This window comes from Zootoca vivipara, chromosome 14 (genome assembly GCF_963506605.1).
Source record: "Zootoca vivipara chromosome 14, rZooViv1.1, whole genome shotgun sequence".
Taxonomy (NCBI): domain Eukaryota; kingdom Metazoa; phylum Chordata; class Lepidosauria; order Squamata; family Lacertidae; genus Zootoca; species Zootoca vivipara.
In genome coordinates, this window is record NC_083289.1 from 27033259 (window position 1) to 27051482 (window position 18224).

General features: G+C 49.3%; 1 protein-coding gene across 7 annotated transcripts in view; it reads right to left on the bottom strand.

The window, feature by feature from the left end:
• Positions 1-211: 211 nt before the first annotated feature.
• Positions 212-18224, bottom strand: part of TLE3 (TLE family member 3, transcriptional corepressor) — a 50501-nt gene continuing 32488 nt past the window's right edge. For 4 of the 7 annotated variants that reach the window (XM_035130883.2, XM_035130882.2, XM_035130880.2 and 1 more), the window contains exons 9-20: positions 15829-15948; positions 15471-15521; positions 14818-14970; positions 13298-13430; positions 11775-11974; positions 10208-10284; positions 7991-8240; positions 7023-7270; positions 5581-5728; positions 3919-4069; positions 2485-2561; positions 212-1782 (exon numbers count right to left, since the gene is read on the bottom strand). In XM_035130883.2, coding sequence (XP_034986774.1) covers positions 1675-1782; positions 2485-2561; positions 3919-4069; positions 5581-5728; positions 7023-7270; positions 7991-8240; positions 10208-10284; positions 11775-11974; positions 13298-13430; positions 14818-14970; positions 15471-15521; positions 15829-15948 — 1716 coding nt within the window. In that variant the 3' untranslated portion in view covers positions 212-1674. The remainder of the gene's footprint in view (positions 1783-2484; positions 2562-3918; positions 4070-5580; positions 5729-7022; positions 7271-7990; positions 8241-10207; positions 10285-11774; positions 11975-13297; positions 13431-14817; positions 14971-15470; positions 15522-15828; positions 15949-18224) is intronic. The other 3 variants (XM_035130885.2, XM_035130884.2, XM_035130881.2) reach the window with 1 other exon arrangement.

The following is an 18224-nucleotide window of genomic DNA, read 5'->3' on the forward strand; positions in this document are numbered from 1 at the left end:
AATTCTGCTGGGATACCAGTTGCAATTTAAAAGCACCACCACAATCAAAGCACACCCTAACAATTTCTGCACCACTGCCAATTCAGAGACTTCCCTTCCACTCCATCCAGGTTCCAACCTAGAGCTAAGGAACACCCCCACCCCCCACCCTGAAAGGCACAGTCCACCAAAGAAAAGAACAAGCAGGAAAAGAAGCTCTCTCCACTCCATCGTCCTTTATGCACCGGCATGGCCTTTAATAAAAACAGGTAGTTTTTTTCATCTTTTAAGCCATAGTGTTTTGTATTTTTTTTCTTAAACCAGATCAAAATCAAAAATTAAAAAATAATCCATAAAAATGTGGTATAAAAATTCTCTTCCATATGCTACATTACAGGGCAAGATCTTCTGCTACACAAATACGTAGATTTTTTCCCGTGTTTAAATTTTATTTTCTCCTTTAGTACAAAAAACCTCAGGAGGGCGAGTCTCCCTCCTCCTCCCCTCCCACTTTCACTTGATCCAAGAGGCTGGGAGAGGGAAGATTTGCCAAAGCCACACGAAACCCCCACTAGATGCCAACGCCACCCCCAGTCCCCGTCGCACAGAAATCGCTTCGTGTTAGTAAACTTTTTAAAAACAACAACAACCTGCATTTAAACGTTACCATCTCTATCACTTTTACTTTCATTGGAGTGTTTAAAATAAAATAAAAAAGCCCACACAAGTTGCTATTATCTTTTTTCTTTCTTTCTCTCTGGCTCCCTGAGCATATTGTTGAACGTTGCTTTCTTGAAACCCCTTCCTCAGCATCTAGGCCTGAAGGCCGCATGTGACAGGCATGGTGGGGTCCAAAACCTATCCGGACACGGACCTCTCATTGCTTCGCTCCAAAGACGGAAGTGCTTTTAAAAAATAAAAAGAAGAATCCCTATAGAAGACGGTGGGGATTGTTCCGTTGCTGCCGCCCGTCAGCGGCTGAAGGTTGCAATCCGGACAAGGGCTCGGGTCTTGGAAAAAGAGACAGCGGATGCTTCACAGGTACGGCAATAGAAGATGGGGTGTTGGAGGGCAATTTCGCTCCCGCTGGGGGCAAGTGGTGGGTCAGCAGAGTCTCTCTACCAAATGAGGGTTTGGAAGGGGGGGGCAGGAGAAAGATGGCCACCAAAACCAAAAAGCAAAACCCCAGTGGAATACAGTTACAGCAGACCAAAGTAAGGAGAGAAAAAAAAATACAGAGCTGGCCCCCGAGGCCAGGAGGAGTCCCCCACCGTATTAAAACTCGTCCGCTATTTACATTTCCCACAAGTCTTACGGAGAGACAAAGGAGGAAGAGTCTCTGCCGGGAAGCAAATCTGGTCCAGAGTTTGCTTCCCGAGATCACAGGCATGAGAACCAAGAAGTTAAAAACCAGGAAAAACCACAAGCCAGCTGAGGTCTCCGGAGAAGACGTTTGCAAAATCCCGCACAGCTGGACCAAGCGCCAAGGTCTCAATCGCCACCAGAGCAGCAGCAACCCCAAGAGGGTGACGGAAGATCTCCCCCAGCCCCACAGCCAGGTGGCGCAGCTTCCACAACAGAGAGCATCATGGGAACGTGCTCAGGCACTCTCCATCTGCCTGCTGGAGTCCCGACCACCGCCTGGTCGGATCGCAGTCTGCTTGGAGTGTGGTGGCCCTGCAGAATCCCCTGGGCTCAGTAGATCACCTCGTAGACCGTGGCCTTCTTGTCCCCCGAGCCCGTGACGATGTACTGGTTGTCCGCCGAAATGTCGCAGCTCAAGACAGAAGAAGATTCTTTCGACTGGAGGCAGGAAAAGAAAGGGAAAGGGAAACAGAGCAGGGCTTTAATCAGCTTCAGCAAACGCTTAGGGGTGTCACATGTCAAGATCTATCAATACTAAGAGACAATAAGGGTATAAGTGACGTATCAGAAACGTGGTGGAAACGTTGAGGATGGGGCTCAATGGGACACAAGAGCTAGAACTGGGGTCCCCAGTAAGGTTTGGGTTCCCTGGGTTAGACCGTGCTGGTGGTGGCTGTGTCGTTCTGGACAGTGCTGGTGGATGCAGATGATAGAACTGAGCAACTACAAACACATCTGTCAATGCTGCTGCAATGGATCAAACCCTCCCCTCACCTGCAGGGCTTGCCAAGGGCCTCAAGGAGGAGGAGGAGGAAGGGAGGTATCCTGCACCCTCTGGCTCTGTTTACAACCCTACTCCTTTCCGTCAGTCCTTCATCAACCCAGCCAATTTGCTTCAGCTCCACTTTGCCTTCCAAGGTCTGTAACAACTCACGCCCCACTCCACCCCTGATCTTGTTACTCAAGTTAACAGGGGGGAAAGCACTCTGCTCGTGCTCAGAGGTGCTGTTTCCTGTCCCATCAAGTCACACTTTCCAGCTGGCGTCTTGGCACCAAGATGGAGTGGTAGAATCCATCCCCTTTCAATTCAGATGGCACCCAAGGCAGGACTTGGATCCTGGTAGCAGGAATGACCCTTACCTGGAATATGCTTGCTCCATAGGGAGTCCTCCAAGCATTGAGGAGGTTATCTTTCCCGGTGCTCACAAACCACTTCCCTAAAGGCACACAAAGCAGAGTTTCAATTCTTCCAGGTCAGAAAGGAGGTCAGAATAGTGACAGAATCCAGTGACGTGATCCCTAGAAACCCTAGAAAAATCTCAACCAGGAAATTCAGCTCTCAGTAGGATTTAACATAGGAGAGGGAAGACTTGTGGGGTCTCTTTTTTTTTTTTAACTAGAACCACCAAGAGTCAATGTGGTATAGTGGTTAAGTGTGTCAGAATAGGGCCTAGGAGACCTGGGTTCAAATCCCCACTTAAGCCATGAAGCTCACTTAATGACTGAGCCAGTCACTTAACCTCCCTCACAGGGTTGTTGTAAAACAGCAAGGAGGAGAATTATGTATGTCACCTTGAGCTCCTTGGAGGAAAGGTAGGATAACAATGATATAAAGAAATAAAAAAGGTCTACCAACCAGGGCAAGGTACAAAAGGCGTAACACTTGGAATTAAATAATTATGGGCCCAAGATTTTGCTTTTGGGGACTAGAACTGAACTGGACCCCAAAAAACCTTCACTCCTGCTTACCCCAAAGCTTCCTTCACTTCAGCAGTAGAATTTACTCCCAGGGAATGGGGGGTCATTTACATGTTGCCATTGTAAAACCATGGGAAATCCTTGCAGATCTACCAAAAATCACCCAGAGATGGACTGGTTGACTCCGATTTACCACTTTGTCCACCACCCCAATCTAACTTTTGTAAATGGCAGTAATGGGTTCATACTCTCCTACAACATAGGTATTCTATGACATCCTTCCCCAACCTGGTGCCCTCCAGACGTTTTGGACCACAACTTGCATAAGCCCTAGCACCCTAGGGCTGGCTGGATCTGGTGGGAGTTGACGTCCCAAACATCTGGAGGGCCCTAGGTGGGAAGAGGCTGCTCTAACTCACAACAGCAGCCACATCTCAGGTTCCACCATGGAAGAAAAGGAGGCAAATAAACAAAAAGCAAGCAACTCCATCAGGTCAAGACCTGTTCTGATGTTGCTCTCCCATACCTCCTGCCTGCCACCCAACTAGGAATCTCCCCAGAAATTAAGGTAAGGAGCAGACCAGCATTCACCCCTCCCTATGGGGCTCCCTACAACACACCTCCCATGACGATTAACTCGTCTCTTAGCAAGCAAGCGCCATTTGGGCAGCTGCTTTGCACTGAGTCTGTGGTTTATCAAACCCAGTCCCCTCTATTTGGACAGGGCAGAGGGCTCTCCAGAGTCTCAGAGAGAGAGAGAAGGGGGACCTTTCTTGGTGCAGATACACTGAGGATTGAATCTGGGACACCTCAGACTCTGCAGGCCCTTCCCCAAGAAAGAGGCAACTAACTCCGTTGATATTCTGGGCCCCTTACCGCAGTAGGCAAACTTCAGCGACAGGACGCAGCTCTCGTGAAGGTGGAGCTGGTATTTGTCCGGCTTGGTGTGGTGAAGAACTTCCACGTTGCTGCTCTCCATGCCCACAGCCAGCCATTCCCCTGTGGGGCAGTAGCCCAGCGAGAAGATCTGTGGGGAAGAAAGGAGAGCAGGTCTGAAAGGGGCATCTCCTCCAGGAAGCAACCACACTGAAGTCTGCTTGGGAGGACACACACATACACGCAAGCTTTAAAATTCAATCCGATTGTATATGGCAAGTGGAAGGAAGAGAAGTTGTACACTGGTAAGAGTTGGGGAACTGGAGGAAGAGGGTTCTCCACTCAGGGCCCTGAGGCCGCTGCACATTCAAGACCCACCTCCTTCAACACACCCCATTGATAAGCAGGCAGCTCCTCTGGCTTGCAGATCAAACCATCTCCTAACCCAGTGGGTCCCAAACTTTTTTGGGGCCCCCACCCCCTTGGTTCTATAAACTCATCCCCAGTGCCCCCTACTCTACCAAAAGCATTATTCAGAATAGCGCTTTGCCCGACCCACTAAGGAAGGTACGTAATAGCACAATAAAATCCAAAACAATAATTGCACATTTATTCAAAATCCAATTCAAACTACTGAGTTTAAATTCAGTCGACAAAATTGATGGACTTGGTCCAGGGATACCAGCTACACCTCCAGTGTCATCTTGCCACCCCCTTGACTCTTAGCCCCCTCAGGGGGTGGTGCAGCCCCACTTTAGAACCGTTGTCCTAGATAGATTTCCAGAAGTGTTCCCCAACTATTTAAGGGCTCCTTCTCAAGCACGGAGTGCCCTCTCACCTCCAGCACTTAAGTGGGTTGAGATCCCTGCCGTGGATCAAGCTGCTCAAAACCTCAGCTGTCCTACAAATGCGTTCCAAGTCAATTCTCACCAGCAACTGGAGCTGGGTGTGTGGGGTTATGTCTGCAACTGCAGCAGGAGAAGCAAATGTAGGGGTGCAAAGGCTCCCCTTTCCTTTCCTGGCCTTCAGAATTTGAGCACAGCCTAGCACGGAGAGACTCCCAGCAGCAGAGAATATCCTTGTCAGGGTTGCACAGAAACTCCCCTAGACATCAGAAAGATGCCATCGTTTCCAGCTCAGCAGCAAGTTCCCAAAGTGCCCCATGAAGGCTCATGTGTGAGGTCCAGCTGAGAGATAGGGATAGGAACTCACTCAGGTTGCCTGGACTGTTCATCCTGAGGCTTGCAGGTCCAAGAGATACCACTATGAAAGTTGGTAAGGAGTAACACTGCCAAGCTTTGCTAGTGAGCACACCAGATGCTCTGAGCTTTCTGTCCCCCTTGTCCAGGCTTTTTCTCTGCTCAAAGCCTCCCCTTGTCGGGAGGCCGAACGCCTCTGCATGCCGGTTTCAGAGCATCCCAAGTGGAGAGAGACACTGTTGCACTCGGGTCCTGCTTGCGGGTTTCCCATTGGGGCATCTGGTGGGCCACTGAGAGGGCAGGATGCTGGACTAGATGGGCCCCCTTTGGCCTGGGTCCAGCGGGGATCTTGGTATGGTCTTCAGAGTTGCTTCTTAAGGAAGCCCTCCATCCTGAGCAGGGCAGTTCCTGGAGGGTTGCTGCCTCTAGGAGAAAAGGCTGAGGGAGTCCCACACCGGCTTACCTGGGAGGTGAAGTCGTGCTGCTGCAGCTGCCTGCCTTCCCGGAGATCCCAGGACCGCACTGTGTTGTCCAGGCCTCCCGTCCAGAGCTTGGTGCCGTCGTGGGAGATGTCAATGCAGCTGGCACCGTCTGTGTGGCCTTGGAATTGCCTGAGAGAGAAAACCAACATTCAGACCAACCAACCAACCAACATTTAGGAGAAGGGCTGTAAGTTCACCAGTGCAGGATCTGCCTTGCAAGCAGCAAGCCCTAGATTCAATCCCCAGAATCTCTAGGTAGGGCAGGGAGAGAATCTTGACTGAAAACCCTGGAGACCCACTGGCAGTCAGTGTAGACCAGGCATCCCCAAACTGCGGCCCTCCAGATGTTTTGGCCTACAACTCCCATGATCCCTAGCTAACAGGACCAGTGGTCAGGGAAGATGGGAATTGTAGTCCAAAACATCTGGAGGGCCGAAGTTTGGGGGTGCCTGGTGTAGACAATACTGAGCTAGATGGACCAATGGTTGGACTCAGTGTCAGGCAGCTTCCCATTTTATTGTGAGAGGGGGGGAATTTAAACCTCTACTGTCTGGGTCCCAAAGGTCCTTATCTCCAGCTTCCAGTTATTTGGAAAGGGAAGGCTTGATAGACACAGCTGCTGAGGAATCCTGCATTTGGGTTGCAGGTAAGGACCTGAGCTGAGCATATTGGGGTGGGGGATGACAACTTAGGAAGCCAGGAAGCTTACCCGTATATTCCGGTGTATAAGACGACTCCCAACTTTTCCAGTTACAATATAGAGTTTGGGATATACTCGCCATAAAAGCAATACGACCCGGCGTATAAGACGACCCCCGACTTTTGAGAAGATTTTCCTGGGTTAAAAAGTAGTCTTATACGCAGGAATATACAGTAAAAGAGGTCCCAGAACACAGGAAGTTCAGTCAGAGCACTGGGCCCAGCTAGCTTAGTGCAGTCTACAGGATCTGGCAGCAACTCCCCAGGGTCTCAGATGGGGGACATTCCCTGCAGGAAGGGCCTGCAGGATCAGGCCAAAGGGGGCCCATCAAGTCCAGCATTCTGCTCCCACAGTGGCCAACCAGTTGCCTCAATGGGACAGCAACAGACCCAAGCACAAGAGCCCTCTCTCCTCCTGTGGTCTCCACAACTGATATTCAGAAGCATTGCTGCCTCCAGCTGTGGAGGCAGAGCACAGATGCTGGGGACCTTCTGCATGTGAAGCAGGTGCTCTACCCCTGAGCTGTGACCCTTCCCCCTTAACAACAGGCGTCCGCTCTTCCAGAGCAAAGGGTGAACAGAACGTGGTGCAAGAATGCAGCTCTTTGAATCCCTTGGTTTCATTTGGACAGGTGCTTCCTGCAGAATCTCCTTCCCCATCTACCCAAGACTTATTTGAAAGCCCTTCCTTACCACCAGGACCCTGAATTTTGGAGCAGCTCACCTGACCAGTGTTTGGTTATGGAGATCCCAAACAGCAATGTTGCCGTCGCTGCAACAGGAGAAGCAGACTTTGGCGTCCGGGCTGATGGCCAAGGCATAGCAGGCGGGGGCGGAGGAGGTCAGCTCTGCCTTGATCCTGGGGGTGGGGGAGGCCAGGTCCCAGATGGTGAGGGTGCTGGCCTCACCCCCCACAATCAGTGTGCGCCCGTCTGGGAGGAGCTTGCAGGAGCGGATATAGTTGTCCCTGTTCTGGGGGCAGGAAAACATAACGTCAGTGACAGCCCTGCTCCTAACTCCATGCAAACAGAGTCCACATTGTTCAACTAGGTAACTTTGGAACATTTGACCATTCCAGATACATATAGGGGGAGGTTCTCTTAGCAATTTAAAAGAAAAAAAAAATTCCCAGAGCAAAATGGACTCTGGGTGCTGAGTTAGGCAGCTTGAGCAAAATATTAATTCTATTACCATAATCTGATTTTTTAAATCGAGACATGATTAATCAGATGCAAGAATATTATTACATTTTCACTTTTTGCCAAATAATATTGATTAGTTTTCCAAATTTTTAACAAATCAGTGCCAAATTACATCAAGTTTAATACAGTTTTTCCAAAAAGTTGACTTCCCGCTCTTCGACTTAGAAAATTATTACATTCTTGAGATAAATAAGGAAGAGGTTGCATTGAGCATGGTAAATGTCCTCTGAAATATATGCCATTTCCAAATATAGCGAGCTTATATGTGACCCATGCAAATATTGCTATTGTTCGTGTGCATTTATAATGTTTATATATAAATCAATTATAATACATGGAGAAACAAATGAAGGCGCAAAGAACCCAGACTGAGTTCCCTAAGGCCGGCTGCTGACATGGAAAATCCTCAGTCGGTGGCTTTTGAGTCATGGACCCAAAGAACAAAGGCTCCTTGGACTTGAGAGGAGGGCCGTCCGTTCCCGCCGCTTACCAAGCAATCCAGCTGGGAGATGGGGCTCTTGGTGCCAGGCTGGCTGATATCCCAAATCTTCACACATCCTTTCCCACCGGTGTACACGTGGCGGGTTGGGTTGCTGATGGTCACAGCACATACCACCTCGCCATGGCTCAGCGTGTTGATCTGACGGGCATGCCGGGGGATGCCGGGGCCAGCCAGGGCGTCGTGAGGAAATGGGACGGGTTGCATCTGCCCATCGGCACTCACGTGGAAGGAGTAGGCTCTAGGGAGGAGACAAGAGAAGGGGCGCTGAGACTGGCTGCTGGTGGTGGGGAATGAGGGCTCTGAAGACCAGTTGCTGGGAAAGACAAGTGCGGAGGGCACTGGGCACTGAGGTTGCATTCATGGCCTGATTGTAGGCTTCCCATTGAGGCATCTGGTTGGCCATGGTGAGAACAGGATACTGGACCCGATGCTGGACCCTTTGGCCTGGTCTCAGAACCTAGTTTAGATTTCTTCTTTTCCAGCCTAAAAAAGCTGATAGTGACCGCGGCTTCCATGAAAGCTTATGCCTCTATTTTAAAGGGAGTATGTAGTACAGAGTTCAGAGGCATCCAAGGCAGGAAGAAGTGTAAGAGAATTATTTTAATCCTCAGGCTTCTTTGCAGCCCTTCATTAAAGGGTCTTGCACCGTAGCAGTCTAGTCTTGAGAGGTGATGATAAGTCTAAATTCAACACTTATCTGCTGTATCATGCTGGCTTTTCTACAGTGGTACCTCTGGTTAAGAACTTAATTCGTTCCAGAGGTCCGTTCTTAACCTGAAACTGTTCTTAACCTGAAGCACCACTTTAGATAATGGGGCCTCCTGCTCCTGCCGTGCCGCTGGAGCACGATTTCTGTTCTCATCCTGAAGCAAAGTTCTTAACCCGAGGTACTATTTTGGGTTAGCGGAGTTTATAACCTGAAGCGTTTGCAACCCGAGGTACCACTGTATTGTATAAGATACTGTTTTTAAATGTTTGATGTTTTATTATGTTTTCACATATGCTGTAAGCCACCCAGCCGGATGGGTGGATATAAATAATAAAATATCATCATCATCACCACCACCACCCACCAGCCAGGTTCTTTTGATGCTCTTGTCTGCTACACCCCAACCGTCCCCTAGGCTGGTGTAGTCTACCCTTCCTAGCAGTTGCCAACTGATTTCCGGACTCAACTCAAAGTGTTCTCACTGGTGTTTAAAGCTCTAAACCATGCATCCCCAAACTGCGACCCTCCGGATGTTTTGGCCTACAACACCCATGATCCCTAGCTAACAGGACCAGTGGTCGGGGAAGATGGGAATTGTAATACAAAAAATCTGGAGGGCCAAAGTTTGGGGATGCCTGCTCTAAACAACTCAGGCCCCAAATATATGAAAGACCCCCTCCTTCCCTACGGGCCCTATTGGGAACTGAGATTGGCAGAAGGGGCCCTTCTTAGTTGTCTCCAGGAGATGACCTTCTTAGTAGTGGCCCCTATGCTGTGAAACTCGCTCCCCACACAGGTGGCCCCTGGCACCTTCATTCTGCCGCTTTCAGTGCACATTTTTAGCACCCTGCCTTACTTTCATGCTTGGAAGTTGTTTTTAAATTGTTTTCAATATTGTGTTTTAATGCTGTAACTCACCATCGGGACCTTAGGGTGAAGGGCAGGTAATAAACAAAAATTAGCAGCAGTCCCAGGGATTAATTAAGACATCACATCGCCTAACTGTCGCAATGCTATGCAAGTGTGGATGGTGCCAAAACAACCACGAGGAACATCCCACGGGAACACCAACACTTCTGTTCCCTTTTCAAACTCTGCTTACCTCTTCATTTGAGGAGAATAGGATTTCTGCAACCGGAAACCTCGTCGCTGTGCTCGCAGAATTTCTTTTAGACCAAGACAGCGCCGAAAACTTCCACCGGTGCCTCTAGCTGGCTCCCTTTCCCCAGCATGCTTATTTTAGACTTGGAGTTGGGAAGGAGGTTTTCCTTTTTGGTTTTCAGACTTTTTTTTCTTTTCTTTTATTAATTTTAATTATGACTCAGGCAGACGTATTAAGCTACCTAGATGAGCTCCTCCCTGCAGCCATATTTACATGGGCAAGGAAAGGGTCAAGGTCTTCCTCAGAGTAGGCCCCCTGTCTGGAGGTGGCGGCAATTGGTTTTCAGACTTGTGGACTGAACGCTTTGGGGGAGAAGGTCGAGGGTTTAACTTACGGCTTCCCGCCAGGGATGGACGCCAGGCTGGTGGACAGGACGGGGGTCCTCATCGGCGGATGCGGGTCGAAACCAACCTGGGAACCAAACAAAAGTGAAGGCATCAGGAGCCTGGGAGAAACAAAGATGTACTCTCACAGGCTCCCACAGAAACCACCCAGCAAAGTGCTGCTGACTGGAGCGGAAATTCAGTTCTCACAGAATTGCGGTCAGTTGGGTTTTTTTCAGGGGACGAGAGGAGATAGTTAGGGAAAGACCCCTCCTCCAAGGCTAGGAAAATGAGCATCCAATTCTTAAGTCGGGCTTCCCCCTTGTTCCACAAGCTAATAATAATAATAATAATAATAATAATAATAATAATAATAATAATAATAATTTATTATTTATACCCCACCCATCTGGCTGGGTCTCCCCAGCCACACTGGGCTGCTTCCAACAGATGATGATGATAATAATAATAATAATAATAATAATAATAATAATAATAATAATAATAATTTATTATTTATACCCCACCCATCTGGCTGGGTCTCCCCAGCCACACTGGGCTGCTTCCAACAGATGATGATGATAATAATAATAATAATAATAATAATAATAATAATAATAATAATAATTTTTTATTTATACCCCGCCCTCCCCAGTCAAAACCGGGCTCAGGGCGGCTAACACCAATAAAATTACAATAAGACATAAAAGAAAAGAAAACAATTAATTAAAATACAGATTAAAATACAATATTAAAATTTAAAATGCAGCCTCATTTTAAGTAGTCCATAAATCCAAACCATAAATCTATTAAACATTAAAAGATTCCCTAAATAGGGCTGCCTTCAGATGTCTCCTAAAAGCCTGGTAGTTGTTTTTCTCTTTCACATCTGGTGGGAGGGCGTTCCACAGGGCGGGTGCCACTACCGAAAAGGCCCTCTGCCTGGTTCCCTGTAACTTGGCTTCTCGCAGCAAGGGAACCGCCAGAAGGCCCTCAGCACTGGACCTCAGTGTCCGGGCAGAATGATGGGGGTGGAGACACTCCTTCAGGTATACTGGACCAACATAGCATGGACTGAGTGGGACACAGAAAGCTGCCTTGTACTGAATTGGACCATTGGTCCATCTCACTCAGTACTGTCTGCATTGACTGGCAGCGGCTCCCCAGGGTCCCTACCTGGAGATGTTAGGAATTGAACCTGGAACCTTCTGCACGCAAGGCAGATGCTCTGACCACTGAGCTACAGGGGCCAGAAAGGGAAGAACTAGCAAAAGATAAACTGGGAAGGTCCTGCTAGGCAACAGGCCCAGAGGGGCATCAGAAACTGCCTCAGACCATTGGCCCATCTAGGGCAACTTTCACACTCTACATTTAAAGCACTCAAATACCACTTTATATACAGTCATGCCTTTCCCCCAAAGAATTCTGGGAGCTGTAGTTTGTTAAGGGTGCCGAGAGCGATCTCCCTCACAAAGCTACAGCTCCCAGAGTTCCCTTTGGAGAAGGACTGGCAGTTAACCCACCCCTCACCCACCGCCCCCCCCCCATTGAAAAAGGAGCTAAAAGGGTTTTACGTACAGCTCCAAAGCTCACCATTGGCGACCGGCCATAGGCAGCGGCAGCAGCGGCGGCGGCAGCCGTCATCTGAGGCGGGATGTTGTGAAGGCTAGCGTAGGCCCCAGGGCTGGTGAGGGAGCCGTTCATCTCATGGTGCCCCATCATGGCAAAGGGGGTGGCATAGGAACCGGCGATGGAGATGGGTGTCCTCAGGGCAGATGCTGGAGAAGGAGAAAAAGGGAAAGGGTGTGTGTGTGAGAGTGAGTGGATCAATTACTCGGAGGCAGAAACGCTGACTGTGGTCACCAACTTGGATGGCTTTGAAAGAGGATTGGACAAATTCATTGGGGAGAGTTGTCAGTGGCCAGTAGCCATAATAAGTAACAACAACAGTTATTGTTGTTGTTGTTATTTTATTTATATGTCACTTATCTGACTGGGTTACTCCAGCCACCCTGGGCGGCTCCCAAAATATTAAAAACACACACAAAAAAATCAAACATTAAAAACTTCCCTGAACTGGGCTGCCTTCAGATTATCTTCTAAAAGTCAATTATTCATCTGTTTGACATCTGATGGGAGGGCGTTCCACAGGGAGGGTGCCACTACCGAGAAGGCCCTCTGCTTGGTTCCCTGTAGGTTCACATCTTGCCGTGAGGGAACTGCTCAAAGGCCCTTGGAGCTGGACCTTAGTATCTGGGCTGGGCAATGGAAGTGGAGATGCTTCTTCAGGCCGTTTAGGGCTTTAAAGGCCATGCTCTGCTTCCACAGCTGGACGCAGCAATGCTTCTGAGTACCAGTTGCTGGAAACCAAAGGAGGGGGGAGTCCTCTTGTGCTCTGGTCCTACTTGGGGTCTCCCCTCTGGGGTCTCTGGTTGTCCACTTTGAGAATAGGATGCTGAACTAGATGGGCCACTGGCCTGATCTAGAAGGCTTGGCTCGTTTATATCGCTCACCTTTCCAAGGGTTATGTACAGACTTCTCCTCTCTCCTCTTTTATCCTCGCAACAGCCCTGTGAGGTAGGAGAGGCTGAGAGGCAGTGACTGGCCTTTGGTCACCCAATTACATTCATGGCCGGGCGGTGATTTGAATCCTGGTCTCCTAGATCAGAGCTTTCCAAAGTTTTCATGTTGGTGACACACTTTTTAGACATGCGCCATTTCACGACACGGCAATTCAGTTTTACTAACAAACCAGAGGTTAAACTAAACCCTTTCCAGCCCCTGGAGGAGCGTGAGGGGCGTTTGTGCAACGCAGATGACACACTCATGTGCCGCGACACACAGTTTAGAAAGCTCTGTCCTAGTCCTACATTCTAACCACTGGCCTACACATTCTCTTGTGCGACAGGCTGCTCAGATTCGTAGAGGGAGGGGTGGAAAGGTGGGTCAGACAAGCAGGAAGCTGGGAGTTCCCTGTCCATTCCACGCAAACATTAAAAACCTAAGCCCTCTCCTTTTAGCACCAAACATTGCTTTGCCTTGGCAGAAGTGGCGAACGCCTGAACCACATGCACAACAACCCTGCGATGGGAGCCACATACCTAAGGGATCCATTCCAGATGGCTTGCCTGGCATCGGCCGAAGGCCCGGGGTGGTGCTTGTCCCAGGCGTTGGGGCATCGTTCCTTGGAGTAGGGGTGTTGGACTTCAGCCCTGGGGTGGAAGATTTGTCGTTCTGGTGCAAAACAAGATTGGGGAAGATGGGTTGGCATCAGCAAGATCGATTCCACAAGTGCTTGTGGGGTCTCTTAGCAAACAAAGAATTTGGGAGGTTTTGGCTCAGCTGGAGTGCATCTGCTTTGCATGCAGAAGGTCCCAGATTCAACCCCCAGCAGCATCTCTTGGTACGGCTGGGTGAGACCCCTCCCTGAAAAGCTGGAGGGCTGCTGCCAGTCAGTGCAGACAAGACTAAGTGAGCTGGACCAATGGTCTACCTCAGGAACCCAATTCTCCATTTGACATTTTAGAAGAGTTCAAAAACTGTGGCAAGTTTGTCTTTCTGCTTTCTTCCTACGAAGGATCCTGAAACAAAGCCAGTCTTCTGCATTTGCTGAGATTCCCGAAATGAAGAAAGCTCTCTGAGCAGAGCCACCAAATCTGAAACCTCAAATAACTCAAATGTATCACCAACCCCCCCTCCTCAGTTTACTCCAAGATGGAGTTTTGAATTCCTCTAGTCAAATGTGGACTCCTGTATTTATTCTTAGCAAACATGGAAAATGTTGAAGATTCGTTCTGGCTCTTGCTTCAATGCAGCTCTTCTCAAATGCCAAAGAGTTACCAAACATTACACATCAAAGCATGTTCCAATCAGTAAAGCATCTCCCTTGGATCCTTTGGGTGGGGGTTCTGTGCCCAGCGCCCCCAACTATTGCCCCAAGGCAGGCATGTTCTTTGCTTTTCCAACACACAGATGGGGAACAAAGGCCCAGACTGTTGACTTTAAACTGGCTCGAAATGAAAGCTGCTTTCTGGACCAATGATCTGCACAGCAAAAATGGTCCCATCCATAGCAATTATTACCAGGCCCTCTTCTGTGTGATCAGGTCTATTGGATCACTCCTGATCTCCACAGTCTGATTCATGCATTTATATGCCACCTTTTCCTCCAAGGAGCTCAAGGTGGCAAACGTGTTTAACCCCCTGAACAACCCTGTGAGGTGGGCTAGGCTGAGAGGCAGGGAATGGCCCAAGGTCACCCAGTGAGCTGCATGGCTGAGTGGGGTTTTGAACCCTGGTCTCTCCCAGTTCCTAGTTTCATAGAATTGTAGAAATAAAACGGATCCTGAGGCTCATCTAGTCCTGCAATGCAGGAATCTCAACACGTGGTCCCCCATCCAATTTGAAACCATGCCAGACCCTGCTTGGCTTTGCAAATGGGCTAGCAGCTTTATTGCTGTGCCACTAGGTTAAAGACTCTAATCACTCCGCCAACACTGCCTTTCTCTACATTCACTCATAAGCCAGACTTCTGCTCCTCCAGGGAGAACCAACCCCACAGGTCCACCTTCAACAAGCATTCCCAAGAGGGCCGAGGCATCTTCTGCAAGGCCTTCACTTACATGGCCCAGGTCTTTAGTCTTGGAGGAAGGGGTGCTGCTGGATGAGGCCACCGAGGCAGGGCTGTTGGGGGCATCCTTCTTCAAGCCACGGGCTTTGTCGATCCCGTTCTCCGGAGGTGAGTGGACAGGGCTCACCCGAGGCGTAGCAGGATCCTGGGGAGCGGGGCACACAAGGAGGCTGTTAGCAACAGGGGCACCGTGGAGTCCCTTTGCCAAAGTAGGGAGGAGGGGGGCTGCAAAACACCCTAACATAACACATTTACTTGGTATACTAAAACATATTTATGTGTGTGTGTGTGACTAGCAAACTTATGAGACTTTACAGACTTATTCTGAGGCACATAGCAGCATAAAACAAATTGCTGCTGCTCTCACAGAAAAATTCACTCTCTACAGTTGATAACAGACCTAACGGGGGTGGGGAATTGCCTACTGTGGTGATATCCTAGGATTCTATACTGCATTCACTCTTTCCAGAGCATTTTGGATGCAGCACCCCCACAGTAAAGCCACTGGACGCCCACAACTTCTGCATCAAGAGAAAAATCTCTTTATTCTTTTTCTACAGATTATGCACTTAAATGAAGCCAGGCAAATCTGCTCCATCTCCATATAAGGTTAATGTGGACTTCTTGTTTCAGACTCTGTCGTACCTCATTGGAGACGTCCACCACCAAGTCATCACTCTTGTCACCGTCGCTGTCCTGAAACAAGAAGCAGTGACTCCGTTGACAGACAGAAAACACCTCCTCCTTAAAGCCTGCAAGGTCTGCCTAGGATGACACTCCCTCTGCCTACTGCAAAGTAGTGGATGAGTCATTATTAGCCTGCCCCTTGGCAAGATGACATGTTTGTGCTTGGGGAAAAAATTATGTGACTTTCGTGATTGTCACAGTTTGAGGTTTGTGCTGTGATCATATTTGTTCTGATGTTGTGAACCGCCCTGAGATCTATGGTCCTTGGCCAAAACCAGGTCAGATGGAGAGCACAACAGGGGCCCGCAAGACTTACATATCGGCTCATGCTGTCCTTCTCCTCCGCTTTCCGCTTCTTGGAATCGATGCTGTAGTCAGTGGGATTCCTGTGCTTCTCGCTGGCTCTCAAACTCTCTGATGGGGAGATGGAGTTATTCTAGAACAGGAGGAGAAAAAGAAGAGGGGGTTATGCTGCCCGCTTGCCTCTTAGTGCACCTCCTGGTTATTATCCCCCGCCGCCTTGAGGTGGTACCACCCATGTTGGGAACCACTGCCCTAAACCCTCCCAAGTCCAGCCTCCAAGGCAAAAGACCACAATACCACATAGCCAACTTGTGTGCCTGTTTCAGACACATGACTTAGAACCTGTGTACCAATCTTAAAAGGGAGAAGCGAGTTTGTTTCCATTTGTGGTCCCTCATCCCCTTTCTAGATCTAGGACTTCCTATTGCAGTTTTCCCCAGCCCAGTGGCACCTCCAGGTGTTCTGTACTACGAAACCCAACATCCCCATTCACAGCATGGAATGATCCCCATTCACAGCAAGGGCTGATGGGAATTGTAGTTCCAAACACCTGGAGGGTCCCAGTTTGGCGAAGAACCCTCGCAGCCAAATAAATGTGCTTTTATAAAGGTTTTGCAAGTATGTGATGGCTTTATATGTTTTTATTGCTCTGAACTGCTTTGCTGTATATCTTTATATTTTTTGCATAAATAAAATATTTTTATTAATTAATAATTAGGGATTGGGGGGGGGGGAGCAGCTCAGGCTTAAACTTTACCGCCACTGCATGTCCGTGCACAGAACACAATTCTGGCCTCTTGGCATCTCCTGCCTCTGTAGCCAAAATTACGGGCATTTTGTTTCTGCACAGAACTCAACCCTCACCCCCACCCCCACCCTGCAAAAGCCTTTTGCTAAAGATAAAGTGACTCTAAGCCAGCCCCCATCCTCCTTCTTTCTTTCTCCTCTGAATGGGAGAAGCCCAGCAGTTCATGTTTCCCTCCTCGCATCCCCAATAAGCTGCTTTGGGGATCAACCGGCCGCCTTTTCTTCTCAGCCAGTCATGCTGAAAAGGCTCACGGTTCCCGAGGAAGAATCGCATTAGGGCCTCTGGAGCCACTGAGGCAGGCCGCCAAGAAACTCCCCTTCTCAGAATACATCTATCTCAATATTTTTGCTGCTGCAGCAACCCAGTTAGGAAATGTGAACAAAGCAACCTGGAGATGGATCTATGAGTGTCAAGACTGTGCCCCCCCCACCCTAATTTGGCAAAAATGCTCCCCCAGAAACTCCACACCAGCCCCCGCCCAGCCCCTTCATGGGAGCTTTCGGGGGAGGGGCTGCTGAAGACCATCTTCCCAAGATGGCTCTGCCCTGTCATGGCGTCTGACACTCTGAGGGGCCGATGGGGTCCCTCTGGACAGCCCTCGGATGGCAGAAAATCAATAAAAAGGGGGGGAACTTTGCGCCTCAGGGACATCCCCTCCTCCAGTTAGAGCTGAGAGGTGGAGAATAGCTGAGGCAGAGTCTACAAAGACCCCTCCCTCATCCTTCCTCATTTTCAAAGGATGATGATAATGAGGGTCTGGGCCACTTTGTCCCCGCTCTCCTCACAGCCTCTCTTTTTGTGTTGAAAGTCAGCGGAGCCCTCATAACTGTAGCTGGAAGCTGAGCTCCATCAAGGACCATTAATGTCCAGATGGATGGCGACTGGGGAGCAGGGGGGGGGGCGCCATCCTCGAGAAGCTTAGTTAACTGCCTGACCTTCCACGTCCCTGCCTCACACAACGTAATAACCCAAGTCCTTCCCAAAAGATTAGATGACCCAAGATAATGGAACAGCTACCAGCAATGAAATTGCTTCCTAATTGCTGAGGGAGGCTTCTCGCTTCACTCCACCCACCCAATCCCCCAGGTCATCAAGCTCAGACTGAACCACTCTTGTTGACAACAGTCAAATGGATAGAAAAAGCAGTAGAGAAGTCACCCTAAATCAGTGGTTCCCCTCCAGGGAATCCCCACCACTACCCAGGGGGAAATATTGCCCGCTATGGGCAACCTTTGCCAAACTGGTGCCCTCCAAGTGTTTTGGACCACAGCTTCCTCCAGTAGGGATCTTGGGATATTGGGGGTGATGGGAGCTGGGGTCATAACACCTAGAGGAAACCAAGTTGGCAAAAGCAGATGCCAACCAAGCTGAATCCAAGGATCTCAAGACCATCCAAGTGGCAGGGAAGGTCTAAGCCAGGCACCCCCAAACTTGGCCCTCCAGTTGTTTTGGGACTACAATTCCCATCATCCCTGACCACTGGTCCTGTTAGCTAGGGATCATGGGAGTTGTAGTCCCAAAACACCTGGAGGGCAGAGTTTGGGGGTGCTTGGTCTAAGCAGAGTAGAATCCAGGAAAAACAGTGACAGAACCAAAGCTCA